The following is a 26703-nucleotide window of genomic DNA, read 5'->3' on the forward strand; positions in this document are numbered from 1 at the left end:
TTTTTTTCATAGAAACAACTATAAACATTTGATGGATAACAACTCCCAATAATTCAAATACACATCAGTGAAATAGATTTTTCCGAAGGAAATTCTGCGAGCCATTTCTTTACTGTTGTTGATTACATGAAATAACGTAACATTAAAATATAATGATGATCATTGTAAAACACAAACGTTATCTACGCTTGAGTGATATGATCCTTTGGATGATTCCCCCAAATCGCTGTCAATTTTACAGTGTGACATCTTCTTTCCTTTCACAATTTTCTGTTGTAAACATCAAGCCGTATAGCAAATGGATGTACGGATGTTTGGATTTATTTGGAGTTAAATCCGACAAAGACATCCGTGGAGCGATTCTTTACCAAAGCACGGGAAATTCCAGGCCACTGCGAACACAATAGATTACACACTCTGAGGGAGACGGGCCAGGGGACAAACACTTTCGACTTTTTCCCTTATCCAAGTCATATTTATTTTATTAGGCGTATTCTCCATAGGCTTCATGGTGGCAGGATAGCCATGCGTTCAGACACTCGCTCACATACACACACACACATGCACAAACGTGACAGGACCCCACATCTCCACTGGTGCATGTCGTGATTCTATTTTTTGTCCCTTGTGGAGTTTTCATTCCCCACCCCCGCTTTCATCCATAGAGGATAGCTAACACCAGCAGCCAGACGTAATTAGTATTGGAGAAACCACAGCGAGTGGGTCCTAATGACTATTAACATCCTCGTGGTTTGGTGACTTTTGTGTGTGTAATTCGAAAGGCGGTCAAGATCAATAGCATTCAATGAAAACTAATTGTGAAGGGCACGAGTGGGCAGCTGTGAGGCATCTATTAGGAGATGCGACGGGAAACCAAGAGGAAGATTCTTCAGTCAGTTAGAAAAGCCCTTTGAGCGCAAAATTGTGTGAAACTGTGCGTGAAAAATGGCAGAATAAAATACCCATCGTTCTTCCATTATTTAGTAACTTTCAAGCAACGCGGCGAGATGGGAAGCAGACAGCAAATGAGAGTAGGAGAAGAGCGTCGTCCCATTGAATGTCTGCAGTTACTAATGTTACACATTGCTTCCTAATTAAACAAGTTCCAATAGATGGTAAAAGGGAAGGATCACAGTAACCATTGCAGTCAAATATGGAGGCTTTCATGAAGGTCGACTGCAATTTTTTTGGAATTGTGGCCATTAAGTTCAGCCTTGGTTTCAGTGGACCATAACTCGATTTGCCACATGGGTTGTTTAAGAGAGAGGTATGTTTGGCGCAACCACAACACTGCTCACGCCATACCTCCAGTGAAGCGTGGTTTTAGCAACATTTTGCTTTGGGGCTATTTTTCTGCAGCAGGACAATTATCAAAAGTTTGAAATAGCAGTCAGTTTGAGCACAAAATCTTCAGGCTGCTCCTTGAAAGAAAAACAAATGTGGTGAAAACCCCAATAGAACATCTGAAATGTATTTGGGGTTCATCTGAGGCACTTTATATGGTGGCAGGTGTGTGCTGCTGACTCCCATTAAACATGACTTGGAATGTGACTGGTTGATTCTGAATGAAGGCAGAACCACCGAAGGCGTCAACCCAGCGGCACCTTTTCTCTTGAAGTGAACTCTTACGCCGTCGTAATGAACATTGTACAGCACCTGACTATGTGACAAATGTTGCCGCTAGCCTGGTCATCCTGGAAGGGGGCTTCCCCCCCACCTGCGGTCCCCTCTCAAGGTTTCATTTTTTTCAGTTTTTCCCCACCCAATTTTGGGGTTTAGATTAGGGTAAATCGTCAATCACTGCCAACTGTGAAGGCGTTTGGGACTCTTTCCTGATTAAGGGCTATACAAATAAGCTTGACTCGACTTCCACACAGGCCACATCGCAGTTATAAGTAGGTGTGCACACTTTTGCAACCAGATTATTGCAGCTATTTTCAACCTATTGAGTTACACTTCTAACAGACATTCACAAACTCAAACAAAATCATATTATAAAGGAATATATAATGGAGTGCTAATGAAACAAACTTCAGTCTTTCATCTTAGATTTACTCTTAGGAGTAAAGTCACATTTAAAACTCTGCACCAAATCAAACAAATGCATTAACAAAATAAAGGCAACAACAACTATGACAAACACACTGACTTAGAGACCTATAAATCCGGCAAAATACTTGACATTTACACAAGTGATTATGCCTATGCAGACTGAATAAACAGGATATTGATGGAGGAAAACACTCCAACCACCAGCGAGATTGACACCGACGACAAACATCTGCCAAGTCCTCAGGGGTGCATATTTACAATGACTTGGATTAGTAATAAAATATGTTTTTTTCATTCATCCAGATGCTTAAAAACCTCTTGCCTCACTTTTTTGTTACTTTACTGCTTTACTCCCATTGTATCCAATGTGGCGACTGTACTTTTGTTTCAATTTTCCTAGATTTTCTACTGTAGTTTTGTCCCCCGTGATCCTAAACACACACATGCAGAGGGGCAGACAGTCAGGGCCAATCACACGCAGCGATTACCAAGAGGCCAGCGACCACTAACCGCAGCCAATGCACACATCCGCACATCCACTCACACAAATTTCACTTGGCTGTGGTCATTGGCGGTGACCTTGCTGTAATCTCTATCTAATTATATACACAGCCAGGTTTACTGTTTCGAGGCAGAGACCTGAGAAAATACAACGTGCTAATCTTATTTGGTCACAGCGGTAATAACCTGTTGAGTGAGGAGAGATGAGCCGAGGGATTTGACTTCCTCTCAAGCAAATATGCCGCCTAAATAACAGTCAATTGCACTCAAACTGTACATGTACCCCGCAACCACAAGTGTTTATTCACTCAACTGCAGATGGCTGGAGGTGTCTAATAGGGCGGGTGGTGGAGTTTTGTTTGTTGGTTGGGCAATTATTTTATTTGGACCAATGCTTTTTTAGAATAATAATAAGATAATATGCATTGTATTATTGGTTTCAGTCAGCAAGAACTGAGGCCGGCTGAGCAGAACAACGCAGGCACGTGCACAGACATTTTGGGGGGCAGGTGCTCTAGCCGAAATTAACAGGCACCCATCACCAAAATTATTCATGCAATTTTAAAACAATTGTAGTATGTATTCAACTTGTGTTTTTTTATTTTTTATTTTTTTATTCCTGTAACACAGTCGATAATACAACTATTAACAAAGCAGGTGAAGGGAGTCTACAGTGGATACAAAGAGTCAACACACCCCTGTTCAAATGATAAGGTTTTGGAAGAAGAAGAGGGGGGCCTGGGGGCAAGGTGGGAGCACATATTCAAATCTTCCAAGGACTATGTATATTGATGAATGAAGGGAGAAAAAATGGGAAAGCAAAAATGGCACTTTTTAGGTTCAGGGCAGAAGGGCAGGTGCTCGAGCATCACCTAGTGGCTGTGTGTGCACGTAGCTGGTGCAAAGCTTCAGAGAACACAAACACAAAACTCTTAACAATGCAAAGTAAGCACATGAGATTCAACGGGAACTCTGTAATAGGCCTAATCTCCACAAACTCCTCTCTACTGGCGGTCTGACTCCACACCTTACAGTCTGAATGCCTGTTTATGAGCCTCAGTAGGTGCTGCTGTTTTGATTAGTTTCAGAAATAGCAACAGCGTTCTGATGGGCTCTCCTGTTAAAACATCTGAATCTGAATAACAGCATTTCTGAAATAGGGTAATGAAGTTATAGTACCCATTTTGTCCTGTTTTATGAACAGTAAGCGGCAATACAGAATTTCCGTTTTCTGTCTTCGCGTGTGTCTGTGGTGTGTAAGGACATATGGATGCTGATCCTTTTTTTCCACTTGAATACAAGTGATAGAATATATTTCCTCACCAAAGGAGGTGTGATACAGTGTGTGTTTGTGTCTCAGACACAAACACACACACACCATACCACACTGCCACAGACATTATGTAAATAATGCATGTGTCTTAAAGTGTTTCAGCCCACCAGAGTTGGCCCACTTCAATTAGAATGCATAGCACTTAGCATGCTTCTCATATGCCCTTCATCTCGTTTGCCATGCTCGCCACTATGGGTTTCACTGAAGGTTACAGTTCAAGTCAACAGAACTGCAAAGATTTCATGAAGACGTTGCCTACTTTCACCGACCCAAAATTATGTCTCAAAAAATAGAACGGGAGGTGAGACATGTCAACACACTTACGGTACATATACAGTTGCGTTAAAAAATACAATAAAAATAGGACTGTTTCAACAAATTGAGTGAAGCTCCAAAACACATATTTCCATCCATGCAAATGCATTGTGAACTAACATTTTTTACTTTTGCATGTACTTTATAAAGAGAAGAAATACTTGAATAATTTGCTTTCCGGTGAATCACTAATTTCATATTTATTTGTATAATAATTGCTTGTTGATACTCCTTCACATCTGTGTTGTATGGCGTTGACCAACTTCAGGCACCTGAGAACTGCTATTCTGGCCCAGGACCATTGCAGTCCCATGGCAGCATTTATTACCTATTCGCTCCTAATGTCTTGTTGCATAAAAGGGACAGGGAATAAAAACATTTGCTGTCCAAACTAAAAGACAACATTGCATGAAGAACAATTCATAAGAAAATGAGCCTTACTATTGCTTTATTGGTTGCAATGAGAAGGTCTTTTAAAAAAAAAAAAGAAGAAAAAGATGACGAACTTGTTACTGCTACTCTCAAGTTTCTTTGTCATTTAAATGTGTATATATTGTTTTTACATCAGCCTGTTACTCCTTATCTGAACAGAGGACCTTGTCAAGCCCTCCTCTTTGACCTTACTACTATCTGTTTCTATGTGTAAATCCCCACATCCCCAACGTCCATCACCCCCCAACCCAAGCTTTTTATTTCCACTCACAGTAAGTGGAGGCCACGGTCTGGTCTACACTAGCCCCAAACACATCTAATAACACCGATGCCAAGCATTCACCATCCATCACATTATCTTCCAGAGACGAAGTATTAGTGTTCCCTGTCCCGTCGGCCAATTACCTGCTACCTTCTGCTTGAGTCACCTGCATTGCAAATGTGACCTTTACTTAGAAGGCTGATTGCATATTTTGCAGAGCGCACGGGAGAACGCAGACTTTTGAAGTGTGTGCGTGATCTCCAAAAGTGAGACTTCTAAGAGAATGAAAATATGCATGTGTGAACATGGATTCAGGTGGTCATAAACTACACAGAGATGTGTGGATAGTTACAGTAAATGAAAAACAATAATTCGTGTATGTGTTTGGGGTGATGTGAGCGCTATTGTGTCTCCGTACGAAAAGTCTTTGTCTATGTGACTGCGCCAGTGAGCAAGCCCTGTGATCCCTCAAATACATCCACCCGACCCCTCCCTTGCCCCCTCAGCACCTCCACCCCACCCCTTCGCCCTCTTCAGGTGATGGGCTGTCGTGAATGTTAATGTTCTGTGATGGCTGTGGAGCAAATAAGTGTTTCTGACACTGTACAGGCTCCCATTACAGGAGCAGGCCAAATGGGCTCGCTAGTGCCTTAATGAGGAGGCAGCCCAGTCAGCCGCAGCCACTGTACCAGTCACACACGCTGCTCATGCACACAAGAACCTCAGCGCTTTCAACCACATTTGGGAGCGCTACAGCAATCCTCTAACCTAGCTGAGCTTTTACTGAATTGCATTGTCCTCAACTCAAAGCATATTTACATTCGTCTGACTGCAAATAGATTAATGCAGAATAAGCAAACAAGCCATTTCATTTGAGTACATTTATAGAAGAGTAGCAATTTGGACAAACGATGCACGATATTTCCCAGACAACTCCTGCTGCCATGTGTCGCTCTTGGAGACTGCATATTGCCAGATATACTGTACAGTCATTGGCAACCTGAGGGTGCCAATATTTTTAGCCACGGCTGTATAATACAGTTACTGTACTCTTTATTGGCAAACGAGACATACATTTATTCCGGATGTTAAAAACAAAACAAAAAAAATAGATGAAAAAAAACCAAAAAAAAGTTGATAAACATTTTTTTTTTTATTAGATCTAAATTGGTAGGCTAGATTGGTAGACACAAGGAACAGGACTAACTCGAACAGGTGGAAACGAAAACCTGAGCAAGACAAGACCTTAACATGGCACACAGGAAAACAAGACAAAACTGAATGCAGGCCTCATCGAAACAAAAAGACAGACCATGAAGATTCTGTTCTCTGCCCTCTTGGGGGGTGGGGCTTTAATAGAGACAAATAATGCAAAAAAACATGACAAGACAATCAAAGACAATGTCAAGAAAAATATAGTTTCATAAAGTGTAATTACTGTACATACTTTGGGTTGGCCTATTTGTTTGGGTGAGTGTGTGTGAGCGTCTGAGCGTGAGTTGTGTCTTACAGCAGCTCCGTGTGAGTGCACTCATTTTGTATTTCTGTGTTTGACCGTTTGTCCCGTTTAATAAACCGCTGAATGTGCCTTCACAACTGTGGCTTTTCTTTTTCACAAATGCGAGGACAGTTTAATCGCTTCTTTTTTTCCCCACTTGTCAAGTCAAGTTTACTTATCTTTATTCTTGTTTATTTATATGGTAACTTCAATTTTGGCTTGGAGCATAAATGAAAAAAATTGACAAAGGGATGGCTCGTTATTTCTGTACTCCTTTTTAGTTTCAAATTCGACAGGTCATCTTTGGTTAGCTTATGTTAAAAGAAATAGTGACTTCCTGAACATTTTTGCGTGAACATTTTGGAGTCCCAGTTAGTCTGACAGACAGCGGACGCGGTAAACTGAACCCCTACCAGTCCACTGCAGGTACAAGCCTGTGAAAAAAGAATCTGACTCTCCCTCCTCCCTGTAGATTGTCAAGAAAATGTACAGCTTGTAACTGAGTCGGCCATTTATTTCTGAAAACAGGTGGAAATCAAATCGCTTGGCTGACTCATCACAATCTGAACAATTTGAAGGGGAATTAAATCCCTGCTTTTTCCTTTTTTTAACCTTAGCGCTTAGAAAGAGAATAAAGCTAAAAGGAGTAAAGTTGGGAGTAAGTGAAGCCAAACAGGCGGCTTGATTGAGACACATTGCAGGTGGTGAATCCCCGAACTGCGAGCACGTCCTCACACTTGGCCGGGCTGTCTCTCAAAAACGCCCACAGTAGCCTAAAACGGAGCTGTTGGAGTTATTGAATCGTCACACTACATGTTGTAGCCCAGAAGTGATGTGCCCAAAAAGGTGTTTCTTTCCCTCTCGCTGTGGGACTTGTTAAAGGAACTATTTTGGAACCTCATTCTTGCTCCCACAGAGGAACTCGAGCTGCAAAACAACTGCACTGTAGCTATAATTCTGTTTTCGATTAAGGGTTGTCAAGTATATGCCGATCTTAAGAAATAAAATAAAACTGGTTGACTATGCATTTTTTATTTGCTAAATAATAAAACGCATTCAATTCATCTCTGGAAACATGCTGCAATCAAAAATTGCTTCGATGTCATGTATTGAATTGTATTATACAATATTTTAATCACTTTGTGCCTCATGAGTGGACACATTTTAACACATTATTACTGAATACTAAATGTTGACATTTGTATAGCCAGAGTCATGTAAACTGACAATTGTTTTATTTTAGCCTTATATTTGGTTTAGTGGTTTCAAATGTCAAATGTTCAAATGCCATTTATGCATCAATTTTCTACTTTAGAGTCGTGTAGCCCTTCCCAATTAACTCTGGGCGATATATATATATATGTATATATATATATATATATATATATATATATATATATATATATATATATATGCTGATTTTTATTTTCCGGGTTTGGGGTGTCCGCAAGCTAGTAAAATAAAACATTATGGAATATAGCCGTGAGAAACATGTTTTGTTCTAAAACAAAATGGTTGACCGTTGGTATAAAGTTCGTAAAAAGTCAATGTTGCAAATTGGGAGATGCTTAACTGATTTTCTTTGCTCCTGTAACAGTGACAATGAAGCGCTATTCTAAGTCCAGGCACTGGCAAGGCTTAAAAAAAACAAACAAACAAAAAAAAAACACATTGATTTTAACCCTCAAAATACTTGGATAAGAATAACCAAAGAGACTGGCTTGCAGAATCTCTGTTATCTGCTGCTGAGCTTAACTGAGTTGTCAGACGGAGATGAAGTGTGCGGTGATGACCTATGATCACACCCTCTTGACAATCCCTTGACCTTTCGAGGGTAAGTGATAAAACAGTCCCAAACTATAAACACTCAGAGGTACAAAAACAAACTAAGACTAATTGATAAGCGGTCTGTATCGACACCAATCGATAATTTTGCATTCATAAATGGTGACGTTGTGACTTTTGAAATGACACTTTAACATTATCTGGCTATATTTTTAGATTATATAATCATATAATTACAGTATACTGTTGTATTTAGTAAACGTTCTTAAAAAAAAATTCTTAGAGAAGCTGCTTTTATCTACAGTAGCCTCCTAACTAACCAGCTAGACTAGCTGTAATCGAGATTACTCTCGTCATTAAGCCCAATGTATTTGTACTATTTCCTCGGTGTTAAGTTATGAACTGCTGTGGCTCAGTTGGTAGAGCGAGTTGTCCAGCGGGAATGGGTGAATGTGAGCTTCTGTAAAGCGCTTCGGGCACTGTGATGGTTTAGAATCTAGACAGGGGTCTGCAACCCACGGCTCCACAGCCACACGTGGCTCTTTCGTCCTTCTGCTGTGTCTCTCTGTGACTTCGGAAAATACTTTTTTTTTTTTTTTAATTATTTTTAATTTGAGTTTGTTTGTTTCGCAAATGTAATTCTGAATTTAAAGAACATTAAAATAAATACATTCTCGGAAAAGCTCAACGTATGGGTCGCATAATTTTTTGATTTATGGAGCTATTTGACCCTCCTTAGGTAAACCAGGGATAAATCCAAGAAAATAAAAGTTTCTGAAGGAAACACACTTCATTCTATGTGCTACATGAAATATATTAAAAAACAAACATCACTCACATAGCCCCACAGATGACAGCTTAGAATCGTGTGTGAAAATGAAGGCGACGTCTACAGCCCTGATATTCCGCCGCTGCACACTGAGACTGAGGCTCAGGAGCAAAAATCTCTGTAATTAATTTCATTAATTTAATAAATAGCTTAATTGGCTATTATTTTGCAAATATTGGACATTGTCAAGTGAAATAGTCCTTTTTAACTCACGTTGACAGCTGACTCTGCGCTCCCCGTGATAAAATGATGACGGAACACAGAAACAGACGACGGTTTTGGTTTCATTTTTAGCTGGCTGCAGGTGGATAATTGAGGTTTGCGTTTGAATTTCATGACAATGAGAAAGACTCAAATAGACGTTGACCACTTCATTTGAACGTAAGCTCCAACGTGCAACCAAGCGTCATTTTTCAGAGTTCAAAATGTTTTTGTTACATGCAGAAATAAAAAAAATGAAAAATGCTTTTCTCCGTAGCATATCATTGATTTCATAAATGCAACACACTATAGTTTACTTTTAGTTTATTTTATTTTATATTTTGGGAGACAGTCAAAATGGCTCTTTGAGGATTCAAAGTTGCCGACCCCTGGTCTGGATTAATAATTAAAAAGAATAAGGAAGAATAATATCTTCATTTTATTCATTTAGCAAAAGTATATAAAAAAACAACAACATTCAATTAAACTTAAAAGAAATTTTATTTTTTTAATAGCTCGCTTATAGCCCACTGATGCTCATGATTGGTTCGGTCATCCAGTCAGCATTTGGAGAAGCATTTAAGATGGTGAAAAACAAAGCCCCTCAGGCTAAAACCTCTTGACCTGTGGAATGACTGCAGGGAGGTGATGGCAGCTTGGCTCTGATAGAGGCCAGCGGCCCTGGCCTGAAGGCACATCCTGGACACATGCAGAACCCTGAACACAGCAACAAATACACACCTAAGATTACACGCACACAATAGAATCCGTTTCGATAAGCAGTAGAAGATGAATAAGCTCGAAAAATCTTCAAGGGGTGGAAGTGGATGGCCAGGGTGGGACTTAGCTTTGCCACTTAGTTACCATGCTGGTGTTTGCTGACTGGTAACAGAAAAGACACACATCTGATTACCTGTCCCATGTGCCAAACCTAAATTTAATTAGCGTGCTACTTAGTCAAGAGCGAGGTAAAATAAAAAAATATATAATACTAATCATCATTTTGATCACCATTAATTGTTTAGAGATAAACACTGCTGGTATATTACTGATTTATGTGGTTAAGTTAAACATATAAATCACAGGGAAATGTAATTTATTGTTAATAAAATAAAAAATAAAAAAATCACTGATATATTAAGAAAAGTCAAGAAGAGGAACTATCCAAATGTTACAGTAAGTGAATGTATTGTATTGTGTCAATAATATATTAAAAATAATAATAATATATAATAATATATTAATGTCTAAATATCAACCAGAACAAAAACTCATGGTTTGATTTTTTTATGTAATTTAATTAGAAAAGAAAGGAAATAGGCATTGCAAAAAGGGTTCTTTATTTAATATAACAGAGGCCCACAATTGTTTTCATATTTTAGATATAAAATTTTGCAATATCCTTAATAAATTGCAATACGCACACGTTGATGTCTAGAAGGGCCGTGCAGGCTACTGAGCTGATTATTTACTATAAAGTACTGTATGTCTCTGTTCTCTATTCACACTGTCATGCTTCATGCTTTCTTCCAATCACATCACTGCAATTCTCACGTTATTAATGTTTGTCAGTCTATAGATGAAATATTCAATCGAGCCTTGTGAGCCTTATACAGTCCTCGTGAGTGGGGGAGACAGAGAGCGTTAGTACACTGACGTGTAATGGTGTGTAAATATATTTATGGCTCAGGGTCAGAGTGGCATTAACCTGACCCAGACTGTGCCTCTCAGGGGATGCTCACGGCCGCTGATTGTTCTGTGTTGCGCTCACCTTTTGTGGGACCAAATAAACAAAAGTGTGTCTTTTTGGACAGGATGCTTCACTGCAAAAGGAAATATACAACAAAACGCTGAAAAATCACGACAGAAAATAACTGTTAATATATAAACATTGAAATGTTTTTTTTTAATTATTTAACCATTCACAAATGCAAATTTTAAAGGAAAAATATGTTAAAAAGCATCATAATTCTTTGTAGCTTTTGAGATAACTGTAGAATAAAACTAGTGAACAGATATGGATTTTTATTTATTTATTTATTTTTGGGCCGCTGTGGAGTCCGATATCTGGAAAACCAAAATTCCAAGAACCCATTAATCAGCTGATTAATTAAAGAAATATATATAATGAATAAAATAATGCCCATTTTCTCCCCTATATATCCTAATATAGCATTTTTAATAAAAATTACTTGAGTTCCCAGAATGCATTGCACCATGCAACGTGGAACTTGTAGTAATAAGGACGTTAATTTTTGTTGTTCATGCGTGTTTATGTTACCAATAGTTCGCTGAATATGTGCTTCATTTAGCTGTCACGTTTATACTGTTGCACTTTGTTTTTTATGAAACCGTGACTTTAGGTTATGTTTGGTATACTGACCTCCAGGTCAATTCCGTTCTAGATTGTGTAATGCCGAACATTAATTGGTAAAATCAAGCCTCAGGAATTCCTGAGTAACAATTGCAGAATTCTAACTGAGTGTTACTTATTTGTAGCAATGGTGTTATTATGGTTTTATTTATAATGCAGTTAGTTAAAATGTCATTATCTTCATATGTGTTAGTGTATTTAAAGAAAAAAAAGGCATAGCTCTGTCTGATTATTGATAATTTGAAAATTTAATTAGCACCAAGTCATGTTAATTCAGCAGAATAGGGTTGTTTAATGCACCGCGTTTTTGACCTTAAACTTAAAAAAAAATTATACTGTAAAATATACAGTGTAATCTGTAAAGATTTACATTTTTATCATATATTTTGCCAGGAAAATTCTGTAAAGTCAAGCTGCATGATTTTTTTCCCATAAAAATGAGATAATTTTGTTGTTGTTTTTAAGGGAGTTTGTTTGAATCTTAGTGGATATCTTAGTTATCATGACTTCTGAGCGCTTTATCTGCAGGGAGTGTCGTGTTGCAGGAATTTAGAACACATTTTACTCGGAGAATGAGCTCAAGCTTGTTATTAAGCCTTTGAGTCAGCTCGCTCAGGCAGCCATATGCCAAAGGCTTACATCTTATTCAAGTTTTAAACCTCTAATTGGTAGCGTTTAAAAGGCATTTAAGAGTGCCCTTTATTTGCCACTTTTCTCATTCGCCATTTAATGTATTGTGTCAAAGTCTATTACCTCACTTGGAGGTTTTTGTCCCTTAAAGAGCGAGCGCAAGAGAGAGAGAGAGAGAGAGAGCGAGAGAGAGAGTTGGGGTGTGATGGGTGGGGAAAAAACCCACCATCAGCTGAGGTTTGCCAGGTCGATAAAGCTTTTAGATTTGAAGATGTTTTCAGGGGAGCCCATTTCCTGCGGCTAAGAGTTGTTAATGGAGCTTAAGGAATTATCTTATGACTCTCTGTGTTTCAGTTTATTTGGGCCGTGGAAACTCCCCCCACGCTAGTGCACCCCCCCGCCCCCCAATATGCTACTGTCAAAGTCGCTTAATGAAAAGTAACGCATCGCTGATTACAGTTTTATATGGTCTGTATGTAAAAGGCGCCTGTTAATTTACCATCATGCTCTCTGTGTGTGTTCGTATTTGACACGGCTGAATGATTTAGCTCTGCACTCCCTCTCCTTTTTTTCTAACCACCTCTCTCTTATTCTGTCAATTAAAAAAAGAGCCACATTGCAGGCCTTATAAAATCTACCTTCATGCTAAATTAATCAAACATTGTGGCAGGGTTGTCTTATCAGGCAACCATTGTGTCCTGTAATAATTAAGTACCAATTAACCCGGCATATCTGTCACATTTTTTCGTCACAAATCAACTTTCTTCTTAAAACGCTGTTTTTTCCCGCCTTTTATAAAAGGGAATACATTTATTAATGCTTCGCAAATATAATAAATCCCATTAGTTTTGTTTTCCTTGCAGGGAAAAAAGGGGGCTCAATTGTTCATGTGTTTTCCCCCTTTAAAATTCATTTCTGAAGCCCCGCGACACCCCCGCCTCCTCTAGGACAGAGTCCCATGAGAGCTCCACTTTCGCCATTACTGTCAAGTACCCTTGACTCTTTTTCCTCTATTTGCCCTTTTATCTACAACAACTAATTCGAGTTCCTTTGCCCTTTTCACTTTCAGACAACGTGAGTACCTCCCTTTCACTTTCTTCAGCCGAGGAAGAATCGACACCCAGACCTTTTGCTTCCTGGATGTCGTCTGAGGGAAATTGAGGAGCCCGTGTCAAAAGCGAAAACTTCCAATTATCTCATTGAACCTCCTTTTCTGAAGCCATTAATGGACGCGTGGCGAATAACTTAGCAGTTTGACAGCTGCGTCATGGACAAGGTTGAGAATGGCGAATATCAGAGAGAGTTGAGAGGGGAAATCAATGAGGTGGCGTGGAAAATGTCCACCTACATCCCAATTACAGCGTGTTTAGATGGAATTAATGAGGCACAGCTTTAATATTGGCCTGTCTTGAGGGCTTGCTTCTGAAATGAGACATTTTAAGGAGACTGCTGTGCTTATTTTAGGTTTGTTTTCAAAATGATGAAGACAATTCCATGTTTTAATCATTAAATAAACATCAATTTATACATGGAATCCCTCTTCCTTAGCATCCGTGGACATTTCTCCTCAGAACTGTCTGCCTGTTTTTTTATTTTATTTTCAGTGAACAATGTTGAAACTCATCCAACTTTCGGAGAGCTGAGCATCTGTGAGACCTTTTTATTTTATTTAATAGTGATCCTCCAAATGATTTGAATTATATATGCATGCGTACAGGGATGAAAGTAAAGTAAATAATAAATACTGTAAACCTCAAGATATTGTCCCAAGATGTAAACATATTATACAATTTGATTATTTGTGCGCGTGCGTTGAAAAAAAATAAAATAAAATAAATCTGGATCAATTGGAATAGTTCATTGTGTTAAAGAATGTACCAGCAAAAACGCGACATATAGCTTCCATCCCAGGTGTTTTTGTCCTTTTTTTTTTTTTTTTTTATAAATAAATTATTTGTTTTGGTGTTATTACGAACAAAAGAGTTTGTTAATAGTTTTGAAAGTCATGGCAGTGTCTTTGGACGAGTCCTGGTCGTGCTGCAGAACCCCCGGACTCCTCTGGGCCTCCAAGATGGATCCTTTGGTGGTGCTGCTGCTCCAGGATACGGTGGAGTGGGTCAGGGCCTGGCTCAAAGTGCTGTGCCTGAACAAGGGATCGTGGAAGACCCCGTCCACCCAGTTTCTCAGTGTAGTGACAGGCGAGTCCTGCCTGTGGTCCAGGCCCGGGGCGGGTGAGGTAGCGACAGGGGGTGGGCTGAGCGAGGAGGACGGGGGTGCTTGACACCTCAGCATACAGGAAGGGTAATCAGTCTGGACCAAGGAGGTCGCCGTCTGGGCCAAAGACCAGATCCGAGGTTTGCCGTCTAGTATGTGGTGCTGCGGCTGTTGGCTGTAACAAGACTTTGGTTGCGCTCTGCTTTCCGCCTGGAAATCCTCCTGGTTTGTTTTTAGGCAACTTTTGCTACTCAAGTCCTGCTCCCCCCCGAGCGAAACCGGGCCGGACATTTTCACGGACCCGTCTTTGATGAGGTGCTCGGCGGGACAGTCGCCGGTTGTTGTCATGTGAGGGTTCATGTGGTATCTGTGCTTCAACTCGCACTCCGAACTCTCTGACTCCAGAGTGTCAAAGTCTTCCAGGTCGCTCAGCTGGAGATCTTTATTGGATTGACCTCGACTATCTGGGGGAAAAAAAGAGAATGCGGGCAGTCAGTGCATGAAGGATGGCGACAAGGTATCTGATAACAGCATCAGCCACTCTCAGTCCATTCAGAATGATACAAGTCCAGTGATAGTGGATCCTGACATCTTATCTGATCAAAGCCACTTTCCTCTCCACACAGAACGAAAGCAGTTTGTTTTCTTCAGCACGTTAAAAAATAAATAAATAAATAAATAAAAATCATCATTAATTGCAGTGGCGACCCAAAAAAGTTGGGCCCAATACCCATCAACCATTTTTGTTCTATAAAGCAAATGAAGTATAAAAAGCCCTCTTTATTGTAATTATTTAGTTGATTAAAGAGCAATTTTAAAAAAAAGACCTGATGACCTCCTTTTGTCACAATACAATATACATTCCCTGATCCATTTGACTCAACTGAAGATATTAATTAAAGGGATCTATATTGTGTGCACATCAGCCTTACAAGCCAACACAGATTTTTCTTTCTTCTTTTTTTTGGGGGGGGGGGGGGGGGGAACAATAGTCATTTATATGGTGTTTTTGCATTTTCAATCAACATCGTGATAGTGTTTTACAGTTACTTCACAAAACTAAAACATGTTTACAATTACTATAATACAGTACAATAAGATTTAGAATAATACTTTGCAGACATGCAGCTAATACAGTCGTGTCGGTATTCCAAAAAGAAACCTCAAGACTAAACTACACTAAAGCATCGTAGGCAGTCAACAGGAGACCCCTTGTCAAATTTTGCTAAACCGTTTCAAAAAACGATTGAGCAACGACTGCTGCGGTTACACTGACCATTTTCCTGACTTTCACTTTTAATCTGCTCCTCCTGAGAACAGTCGTCGTCCTCGTCATATCGCTTCTCCTCGGAGCCCTTGTTTCTGGGCGGCCATGTCATCTTGTTCTCCTTCTTCAGCCTCCTCCTGGCGTTGGCAAACCAGGTGGACACCTGTGTCAGCGTCATCTTGGTGATGATGGCCAGCATTATCTTTTCACCTTTGGTGGGATAAGGGTTCTTCCTGTGTTCCTGCAGCCAGGCCTTCAGGGTGCTTGTTGTCTCACGAGTGGCGTTCTTGCGCCTAGGTCCTCCATCCATGGAACCATATCTGCTCGTGAGAACACACCCACAATGGCAATGAGAGCATTTGGAATCTGTTTGAATGTCACAACTCGTGCATTCATCCGCATCCTCTTCTTTAAATACTACAGTGCACGTGTTCTGCTTCCGTAACTTCAAGTGAGGAAACAGAGCGCAAACTTTAGGACTATGTTTAATATGTTTTTTTCCACATCAGACAAGAGTGAGTGATTACACATTTGTTTCAAACATTCATCCAAGCAAAGCCATGAGAGCAGTAACCACATCAAAGATCATGCCATTCATAACTTTTAGTAGGTAAAATAAAAAGTAATTCATAGCCATAAAGGAGCAGTCACGTATTGTGGAGGCAATTTCAAAGTGTGGTTCGTCTGCCTCCCGCCCTCCTCCCACAAATATATCCCTACATTTAAAATGCACACTGTTGATAGTCAGTCAGCAGAGAGCTGTAAAACTCCTCTCGGGGGAGCCTTTTATGAGGCCTTATTGCTTTGAATTGCTTAGTGGGGGTCAAGCACTGCTAAGGGAATCAAAAGGGGAGAGCTGCACCTTTCCTCATCCCGTTTGCTTCTCGAGCAAACAAAATAGATTGTAAAATTGCTTCATGCGTGTGTAGTGATGAGCCCTCAGGAAAAAGACGGGCAGATGAAGTGCAACTGCTGTAGGCCTCCTTCTTCATCTGAGTGCCTGATACACACAGGCCTTTTATTGCTAGTGTGCACCTCACATAGTCTACACTGAATTTAGCCTATTTGGGAAAAGCAGATGCCCTTTTGGATTAGTTAAACAATAATACCATGCTTTCCGTGCAAGTAATGTTCCATGTTTCTGTTAAACGGCATGCTGATGTCGAGAAGTTCGTAAGTATTCAAATCCAGGCATTACTTTTCATCACACTACAAAACCTGAGTCCTTTTCAATATGACCCTCAAGCTAAAACCTGAACGGCGTAACCCTCAACACCCTTGTCATGTGTTTTAAAATCATTCCCAAACTTTTTGCAAAGGTTTTCCAACCCAGTGGAACTCTGCTACACATCTCCAGAATAACTTCACATTCACGGGCCCTTGCGTGCTTCCGAAAGAAGCGAACACACAAAATAGTGGTCACAAATTTCAAGTGAATTTATCGAAAGACAAATTACCTGTCATACTGATATTGTCCCAAGGTGGGATCATAGGGGTAGTAGGCCGTCGCTTGGGTTATTCCTGCATGCGCAGAAGCTGTGGCATCTTTTGTGTCGAATGTACCCTGTAAAGCGGACAAGAAAATAAAGCTGGAATTGAAAAAAAAAAGGACGCGAACGTTGACTCTGTTACTTAAGCACTTGAGAATCATTTTATTTGATTGGAAAATACTGACTTGGGCACAAGAAAACGGTAAAAACCGTCAAATCGGTAATAATATATATTTTTTTTTACCATTTGGTGGAACTTGTGGTTACTGAGCATACAGTTCAAAGGAAAGTCATCCTCGTTTCTTAGCAAAGGGCATCAATAATGAGGTGCCATTCAAAACATCCAAATCATATTTTACTAAATGTGTGCCATATTAAGAGCAGAATTAATACAAAATCACTGTAAAAAGTGCTTTAGAATGTGTTCAGAAGAACATTGAGACCCTTTTGAATGAGGAATACATTTTTCATAACACAACATCAGGCATTATTTTGTCTGTTCAACTTTCGTCAAACACTTCAGACTAATTTATAAATCCCCACTAATTGATTTTTTTCTTTTTTTCTTGACATTCACAAATAATCCAATTGCATGTCACGCTGAGAAAATCAAGCTTTTACGAAGTTGACAATTTAGTTGTTGTTGTTGTTTTTTCTGCATCAATTAATGCATTTGAAAAAAAAATAAAAAATAAATCTTGAACCAGAATGTGAGTTTGTGAAGTGATAAGATGCGGCAACGTCAAGCCAGCATGCAGACAGTAGCAGCTTTGTTAAACAGAGAGGCGCGACTGCAAGATTCATTCATCAATGATACCCCCCCCACCCCCCAAAAAAAAGGAAAAAAAAGAAAAAAAACAAACCGAAGGCGCTCACCAGCGAGTAGAACGCGGAGGCGTCCGTTCCATATGTAACGTAGTTGCCGTATCCTTGAGTGCCGGTGTAGGGGCTCCCGTACATGCCCAGTGCGGCGGCCGAGCTGAGCTCGTGCCTGGCGGTGGCCAGGAGCCGGCTCTCGTACACCGGGCAGTAGACCGGCGTCTGCCCGGACGCCGGCACTCCGGAGTCGGCGATGGATCTGCCGGTGGACTCGCAGCAGGTGGTCAGAGAGTTGCTTGTCATTAGGAACTGCGCGGAAGGGATACGGAAAAGCTCATTTCATAATAATAATAATAATAATCCCCCCCCCCCCCCCAAAAAAAAAAAAAAAACTACCAAGTTTCAACTCATGCATATAAGTGGGAAACTACTAAACAGAAATGACTTGATAGTGAATAAATAAGAAAAAAATGCATGTACTAATAAAAAAAAAAAAAGAAACAAACTTAATGGGTAGGCGTTGACTTATAATGTTAACATAAAAGGATGTACGTCTTTGATATAACGTGAAGAGGTCAAAACATCGAGGCGAAGAACAACATCTGTCAATGGCATAAAGCCAAAACAAAAAAAAAAGCAGCTTAGTTAAGAACATGAACGTGGCTTGTACTGAACAAGTTGTCATGTGCGTGGCGTGCTGCCGTCAACTCAAGTCTGTTTGTCCGTTAAAATACAGGCAACAGCATACTGGACGCATCTTTATTTTACGCTCACGTCCGTTTTCGACCTTTGCAGGTGCCAAATTCGTGCAAAGAAAAACCTTCCCCATCCAGACTCTTGCGTAAAGTGCGCAAAACACCAAACCACATAACCAGTCGCAGTCATTTCAGCCCAAATATGTTTTTTTTCCCTCTCTCCATGAAATAAGTTGCGTGAACTTACTTGCGGAGCAGACGAATATGGATATCCAAATTGCGGATATGACATGGTAGAGAGGTCCCCCAATATCCAGAAATCAAGCGAGACTGCGGGTCTCCACTGTCGCGCAAACTGCTGCTGCTGCTGCTGCTGCTGCTGCTGCTGCTGCTGCTCCACTCTACCAATTGATCGACAAGCTCAGGCAGCTTCTTGGATGCTTATAGGGCGAAGCACAGCAGCATGTTTAATTTGTGTAAAATGCTTCCCCGCTCGAGCACCGTTCAAAGAAAATAAATACATAAAAAGACACGAAACAGCTGCAGTGTATCTTTTTTTTCTCTTTCATGAACAATATCTATCAAATAAACAAATAAAAGTATAGTGATAAAACCTATCGGTTTCACGAATGATAACTTTGTTGTCCCATATGTATTTTTGCGTTGTAAAAAAAAGTTGTATAAAAGACGTGAGCGGCAGATGCAGGTTGTTTTAAGAGGCAGTGTCTATGACGTCACAGGTTTGTCACTCTAAAAATGATCAGACTGTAACTTTATTATTCATTTTCGTACTAGAGGCAAAAAAAAAAAAAGGTTTTGATGTTTGCAAAAGAATAAGGTGGCGTTTAAGGGAAGACTGTGCTTGAGATATTTTTTCCATAAAGTTAACCAAAGTGAATTAAAAAAAAAAAAAAAAATGAATTGCCCAATCAGTGTCCAGAGTATATGCACATGTTTGGATATGGTGGAATGCAGTAAGCCTAATTAAGATCCTTCATATCAGTCCTCTATCTATCTATCTATCTATCTATCTATCTATCTATCTATCTATCTATCTATCTATCTATCTATCTATCTATCTATCTATCTATCTATCTATCTATCTATCTATCTATCTATCTATCTATCTATCTATCTATCTATCTATCGATCTATCTACCTTTCTTTCTTTCTTTCTTTCTTTCTTTCTCTTTCTTTCTTTCTTTCTTTCTCTTTCTTTCTTTCTTTCTTTCTTTCTAGTCTTATCTTCGCTGAGCTTCTGACAATGTTGTCATGGCCAAACTGGTTAGCACCCAAAAAGTCAAGCTCCTTCCCTGGAGTTCATGCACTGTGCTTGCTTAGAGAGTCCCGGGTTGAGACATGTGGAAGGCCCCTAGGGTCACTCCTCAAATTAATGATGATGTACTCCACCCCCCCCCCCCACGCCTCCTTTCCTTCCTCCTCCTCCTCTCCTTCTCCAGTACTCTCCAGCTGGATCTCTGCCTACCGCTGACAGCTCGATTGAGGGTGATTGATGACTATCTAGGGAACCCAGGCCAAAATAATAATATGATACTGGCACCTCGCAATAATTGCTCACTTTCATTTACAGAAGAAAGAGGTAATAAAGAGCTATTGAGATGGACTATGTGTTTTTTTTTTTAACTGAAGTAATTTCTGTCTAGTATTAAATTTTTTTTACTTGTTAGTTTTCTTTGGGAAGGTTTGGAGTGTGGGAGCGTGGCCTGTATGAAATGTCTGCGCTCTCATTTATTCGGACAAATCGAATTATGTGGGGTGAGCACGTCAAAGCAAGCGGTCGCATTAAGACTGCGAACGGGAGGGTGCGGGAGGGTCAAATGGGATCAGGCAATGCTTTTTAATTTACATTAGGCCACCTTGTCCGAACAACCATGAACCGTTCAACCGTGGACGCACACACACAAATCTTTCTTTGTGAGAAATCCTTGTCAACACGTTGATTTTTCAGGATTGTGCGAGCACACGCATGATGTCGGAATCGTCCGATGTGATAAGAGCAACACAGGAAGCAACCTAGCAAAGACCTTTGCTCTTGTATATGGAATTAGTCCGGAGACAGAAAATGTGTTAAACACACGGACAAAACTGCATACATACGGACACAATGCAAACACTCTTTGGCGCATCGGGCCTTTTGATTATCCATAGCCTTACCCGGTGTTATCGGGCGCCTGTAATGAAATATTTAGGCGCACGAGTATATGCTTTTAGACAGAAAATGAAGACGACAGCAGGAGTTGAAGCTTGTTTAGCGTATAAAGAGATGCTTTTTTTTTTCTTTGACAGATGTGGGGAAAGAGGCAAGCGGCATGCTTAGACTGAGTGCAGGCATAATGTGAGAGTCAATTCAAGAGGGACTAACTTGACTGCACTTCCTTCTTTCTTGATACCAACGCTTTGTAGGCCATGCATTAGAATACAGTGGAACCTCGATGAAACAGTCTAATAGGGGCAGGGGGTTGTCCGATATAGCCGATTGTCCGTAATGTTGAAGCACTTTTTTTTTTTGGCTATATGCACCCATATTACTGTACAGTAAAAACACATTTTGTAGTTATTTTATTTCATGGCCTAAAATGCCCAGTACAGTACAAAGTTATTGCAAATAAATATTTTTAAAAATCTTGAAAATGTATGAAAGTTTCACTTTTTATCCAAACTTACTACACCGGTGTGCTTGGTCATGGTGACATTGTTGACGTACACTACTTATAATAAGTGAGTCACTTTCATGAGCCGCAACGAATTCCTAGTTCCAAATCCGCTGCCAAAGGTGAATGGCTTGACTCACAAAAAAAAACAAAAAAAAAACTGTTATTGTACCAAAAATAGCATGTTCCAGATTCCAAAGACTTGTGTTTTTGTACTCCTCAGAGCCATGCCGCTCTCTCTCGCTCTATGCACAATAGACAATAGATAGAACCATCATCAAATAACCGCCACATCATTTCCTTACATTCAACATGGCCACCACGCAGCCACGGGAGGCAGGTCTTTTGGAATTGGATTTAGTCATCTTGTATATCTGTGACCCGGAAAGACGTCAGTCCAATTATTTGCCTGCATTGCGCCGCACTGCCAGTAAAGAACAGCGGACAATTCTGGAACTGACAGACTTTGCCAACGGCAGTTTAAGTGACGAATGGAAAACATTTTTTGGACACATTGTTAAGTCCCCACGGTGTTTTTTATCCAATATTCATTATATTGGGGTCTGTTTTATTGAGGTTCCACTGTACTTTGAAAATATTATTTATAAAAATTAAATTGTTGTTTTAATGTTTTAAAAGTAATTGTTATCATACTTAGAATAATGGTATTTGTTGGAACATACAAGGTCGAACACAATTGTTTCTTAGATGCTGGTCTATCTTCAATTCATTGACGAGTTAACAAAAAAAAATTCTCATAGGGAATAGTGTAAATTTAAATAATCTGTTCCAGGGGCAAACTGTCCGTCTCCACATTTTCTTCCACTTATCCGGAGGGGGGGGCTTCTCTGGCAACCAGAGAAGCCCAGACTTCTGTCTCCTCAGCCACTTTGTCCAGCACTTTCAGGGACAATCCAAGATGTTAACAGGCCAGCCGAGAGACATTGGGCTCTATTTTTGTGACCGGCATAAATCCGACGCTGGGAACGGTGGAAATCTTCACAGAGGCGGGTTAAACTGGGTTTTTAGTAATTTTAGTAGAGAGTTGCTGGCGTATTTCAATAAAAAGGGCGGACTGCAGCCACCTTCATTCGCCACCAATCAAAGCGGATCCTCTCTTTCCCTTTAAATGCCACCTCATTTGGCTCCTCTCGATGTGGAATAGCAGCAGCTCTACTCTGAGTCACTTCCAGATGACTGCGCTTCTCACTCTATCTCTAACCTTACACCTACTGGAATCATGTCTAATTTATGGTGCTATAACGTGATTGTGGAGAATTTGATTGGTGCGCAGGCAGGCAGACAGACACGTGAGCTCCTTGGACATGTGTGGTGGATGATGGACTTATCTCAACATTGGGTATCCAAACCTCTTAATCAAAGTAAAAATAAATTAATTGAACACATTATTAATTCTTCTTCTTATTATTATTATATATATTTTTTTAAATCATCCCACGTACTGGCTTCCACGCAGCTATGGGGGTCCTGTCGAGAGTATTTAAGTCACCAGCAGTTTTCACCAACTCATGTTGTATTTAATAAGGGTACCCGCTAATGTTCAACGCAGTAGTCACGGAAGGATACCTGCGTCCTCTTCCGCATATATCTCTATATGCGGAAGATATATGTGTATGTGTATATATATATATATATATATATATATATATATATATATATATATATATATATATATATAGTAGATATATATACGTCTCCACGTGAGGCTATTACGGCATTTTTTAAAAGGAATGAGAGAAGCCAGTTCGATTGGATAGCACTGAAGTCGGCTATGGTGACGCCCACACCAGCGCAGATGTCCTGTTTTTTTGCCGGGGGTACGGCGGTCAACGAGAGCACCCAAATCGGGTCTAGCCCACCTCCTCGCAGAGTTACGCCAAGGGCAGTGCTGGATTTGTGCTCGTCACAAAAATAGATCCCCTTAATGTTTAAAGTGACATCTTTGCATTCTTTAGAGCCCTACAAGAGTAAACATGCTAACCACTGTAACATTTATATGGAAATCAATAAAACACTGTTTAAACACTCTGTTAACTTTATTGATGAATGAGGATTACATAATAAAAGCTGTTACAAATAAGTCTTCAAAATTAACAGCCGTCACACGAATATTCTTCTCTTCTTAGCTTCTTTTTTCTTTCCGATTGAGCTACTCCTGCCCAACTTCCATAAATGCCGTAATCAATCAACCCCTACACTTGAGCTATATGCTTACTAATGGTGTTTTTACTTGCGTTGTGCCACAATGCAACCTCTAAGTTCTTGACATTTTATCTATTTACTTAGGTATTCCAGTTTCATTTCTTCCATCTGACGCAAACCTTGGAGTACTGTAACCTGAATAATAAGCGAGCTTGCACTTTTAAGTAAACCCGCTCATTTGCATCTCCTTTACAACTAAACTCCCATTAAAGAAAGTTCCTCAGTTACACTGTAATCATGAAGGTGTCACTTTCCTGATAATCTGGCGTTGATTAATGAGCCACCATGAGGAGGTAAGTGCATGATTGCGTCTCTGTGCATGTACACATTGGGGGGAGGGTGGTGTATTTTTTTAATTTTTTTATTTTTTGGTGAGGAGTCGGGGGGTTTGGAGGAGTGTAGACGGTATGGGCGGGATCGTAAAAAGGAAGGTGAAACACTCATCCACCTAAATTCCATTCATGGCATTTTAAGGTTATTTGAAGATTATCCCAATGCATTGAATATTGGAGCACAGAATGATATTCCTACTCTGACTATGCACCTGATCTCACATTACAAGAATGTAGTTGCAACTTTTATATCATGTGAATTAACAATATCATAAAGGTGTAACATTTCATTCTATTTCAACAATACCTATCCCTATAGCCAACATATCATCTCATATTACAACATTGCGTATTGTGAAAACAAACACAAAACAAATGTTGATGAATTATGGGAACATGATCGTTTTCAGTCATGGTCATGGTGTGCAGGGGTCCATCCCAGCTGACTTTTGGAGGCAGGGTGCACCCTGGACCAGTTGCAGAGGGCATATAGACAAACAACCATTTACTTTCACACCTATTGACAATGTGGAGACACTTATTAACCTTCTGTGCACGTTTTTAGAATGTGGGAGGAACCCGCATTACTTGGAGAAAACTCCTGCACATACGGTGCAAACATGGAAACATTATGGCAACATCCTCTCCAAAAATCTTTTGTGTCAGGCCCTTTTGGAATATCCCAATAATAACTCTCACAAAAGGTGCAGGATAAATACCTCCATATTTACATTAAGACTTCTCAGAACCAAAAGTGACAGGAAAAGTCGTATAATAGTAAACACTTTGGAATGGGACGGTATTTTATCTCAATTAGGAACCATTTTAGGAACCAACTTTTAGGAACCATTTTAGGAACCAACTTTTCTAACCATAGTTAGGAAAGTTAAAGATATTACTTTAAAAGCTCTAAAAATCAATTGATTAGACAACTAGCATCTATTTGTCTCAGAGACCATCACACATCATTAACTGCTTTAAATGCAGGCTCTTTCATTCTCAGTGAGCGCTCGACTTGTTACCATTTTGAACAGAAATGAGTAATTTTTTTTCACAAAACTTTATTATTACTCCAAAAAATAGATATGTATTCATAATAATATCACATTTTTAAAAGTTTACATCGTGTTCTATGTAAAAAAAAAAATTGACCAAAAATTTACTTCATAAAAAAAAACAACAACAACTGCTTACTCCGTTACTTTAACATCAACCTAAAAACTAACAGTTAGGTTTAGCTGAATGGCAAGCATTTTGTGAATTCTGGTTGGTTCCATGGCTTTACCAAGGGCCTTTTGGTCCAACCATGAAATAGTGATTTTCTGTTGTTCTACTGTGTTTTATTGAAATGGTCCAGCGCACCAATGTCTTCTGGTCCACTGTTCCAGGTTCTGTTTGGCATCAACAACATAGAAAGCCCAGCTGACCTCAATAGATATGGACAGCTGCACAGACTGACTCGCTTGGTGACAAGAAGCCCAAAGCTGCTCTGCTGCTTTCCAATAGTCACCATGTTCCTCCTTCCACAGCCATAGAAATAAGGTGCAAACATTGTCTCTGTCACACACTGACTGCAACCCTGACACACACACACACACGCACACACACACACAAACACACTGCTTATCCAGCAAAACATTAGACTGTCCACAGTCCTGTCTACTCATGGAGTCCAAATGGAATATTGATCTCCAACAATCTTCTCAATGTATTTCCTATTTCTTCCCTTGAACAACACAATGATTTTTTTTTTTTTTCCCATTTCTCCTCGTTGGGCCCTAAAGCCCTAATGGTTTTTGCATGAGTGGAATAGTGTTCCAGCATCCTCCGGGCAGAATGTTTAGAATGGTGACTGTAGTCTTCCTGCTGCAGAGTTACGAAATGCTTCACAATGTGCTGATCATTATTTTTAATTGGTAAATTGTGCAAACTAGTCAAGATTTGCAGTTTTGTTTTCTCGCTGAGGTGCTTCAAAAGCTTTGAGAACAATGTCCTCTTTTTTGTTTCTTATCAATGAGCTCATCCAGGGTCATTTGGGTCAGTCTATTGGCGTTTTATACTGCATATGGTGCTACCAACATGGATAGGAGAAAACAGAAGAACATTGTAAGACGTTGTTTAGATTGGAAAAAAAGCCCAACACATGGAGTTAATACCCAGTCAAATGTGCAGTACCCGAGGTAAAGCAACATGGAGCTTTTATTTTTTAACCCAGTTGTGCTAATCTGTCTGACACAAACCATTCGTCTGTCTGTCTGTCGATCTTTTGTCCCCTCTCTTTCTCACCGTTCTGCTTCTTCAGCCACTCTAAGAGGTTTAACATGTCCAAGTTCTCTCACTCATCCATAATTGATCAACACAACGGGAGCATCTCCTCTGCACTTAGTTAACTCGCTATCTTCAGGTGTTGCCCTAGCAACTGTCCAGGACATAAAACAAGGAGGAGGATCTGTATGTAGCCCTAAAATTGTGGAACCCATGTGCCTTGTAAATCTTAGTGTTGGGTCCTTGTTCCCTGGTGATGTTCTTGGATTCCAGATGTAGACGCACGTCCAATACACAATACATGACACGGGTGACAACTGTCAAAAGTCCTGTTACATCCACTGTGACATAAAAGAGGCATGCTTTGTGCCGTTAAGAATTGCATAGGTGGCTTTTTGTCTGAGGTTTTGTTCTTTTAGCTGTTTAGCGGAGCCTGGTACTTTGCGTATCGGATAGGGACACGCAGTCTACACGGTTCATTTAAAACATCTCATTTCCGAATTACACGTTAAAG

At 39.9% G+C, this 26703-nt stretch overlaps 1 protein-coding gene across 1 annotated transcript; it reads right to left on the bottom strand.

Annotated features, from left to right (window-relative positions):
* Positions 1-13893: 13893 nt before the first annotated feature.
* Positions 13894-18989, bottom strand: irx4a (iroquois homeobox 4a). Its single transcript, XM_061675842.1, has 5 exons — positions 18945-18989; positions 18060-18311; positions 17151-17257; positions 15703-16013; positions 13894-14890 (listed from the first exon to the last, which is right to left on the bottom strand). The coding sequence occupies exons 1-5, from the start codon at positions 18987-18989 to the stop codon at positions 14181-14183; spliced, it is 1425 nt and encodes a 474-aa protein (XP_061531826.1). The 3' UTR covers positions 13894-14180.
* Between the last annotated feature and the right edge of the window lie 7714 nt (positions 18990-26703).

The sequence above is a fragment of the Phycodurus eques genome, chromosome 4 (genome assembly GCF_024500275.1).
Source record: "Phycodurus eques isolate BA_2022a chromosome 4, UOR_Pequ_1.1, whole genome shotgun sequence".
Classification (NCBI taxonomy): domain Eukaryota; kingdom Metazoa; phylum Chordata; class Actinopteri; order Syngnathiformes; family Syngnathidae; genus Phycodurus; species Phycodurus eques.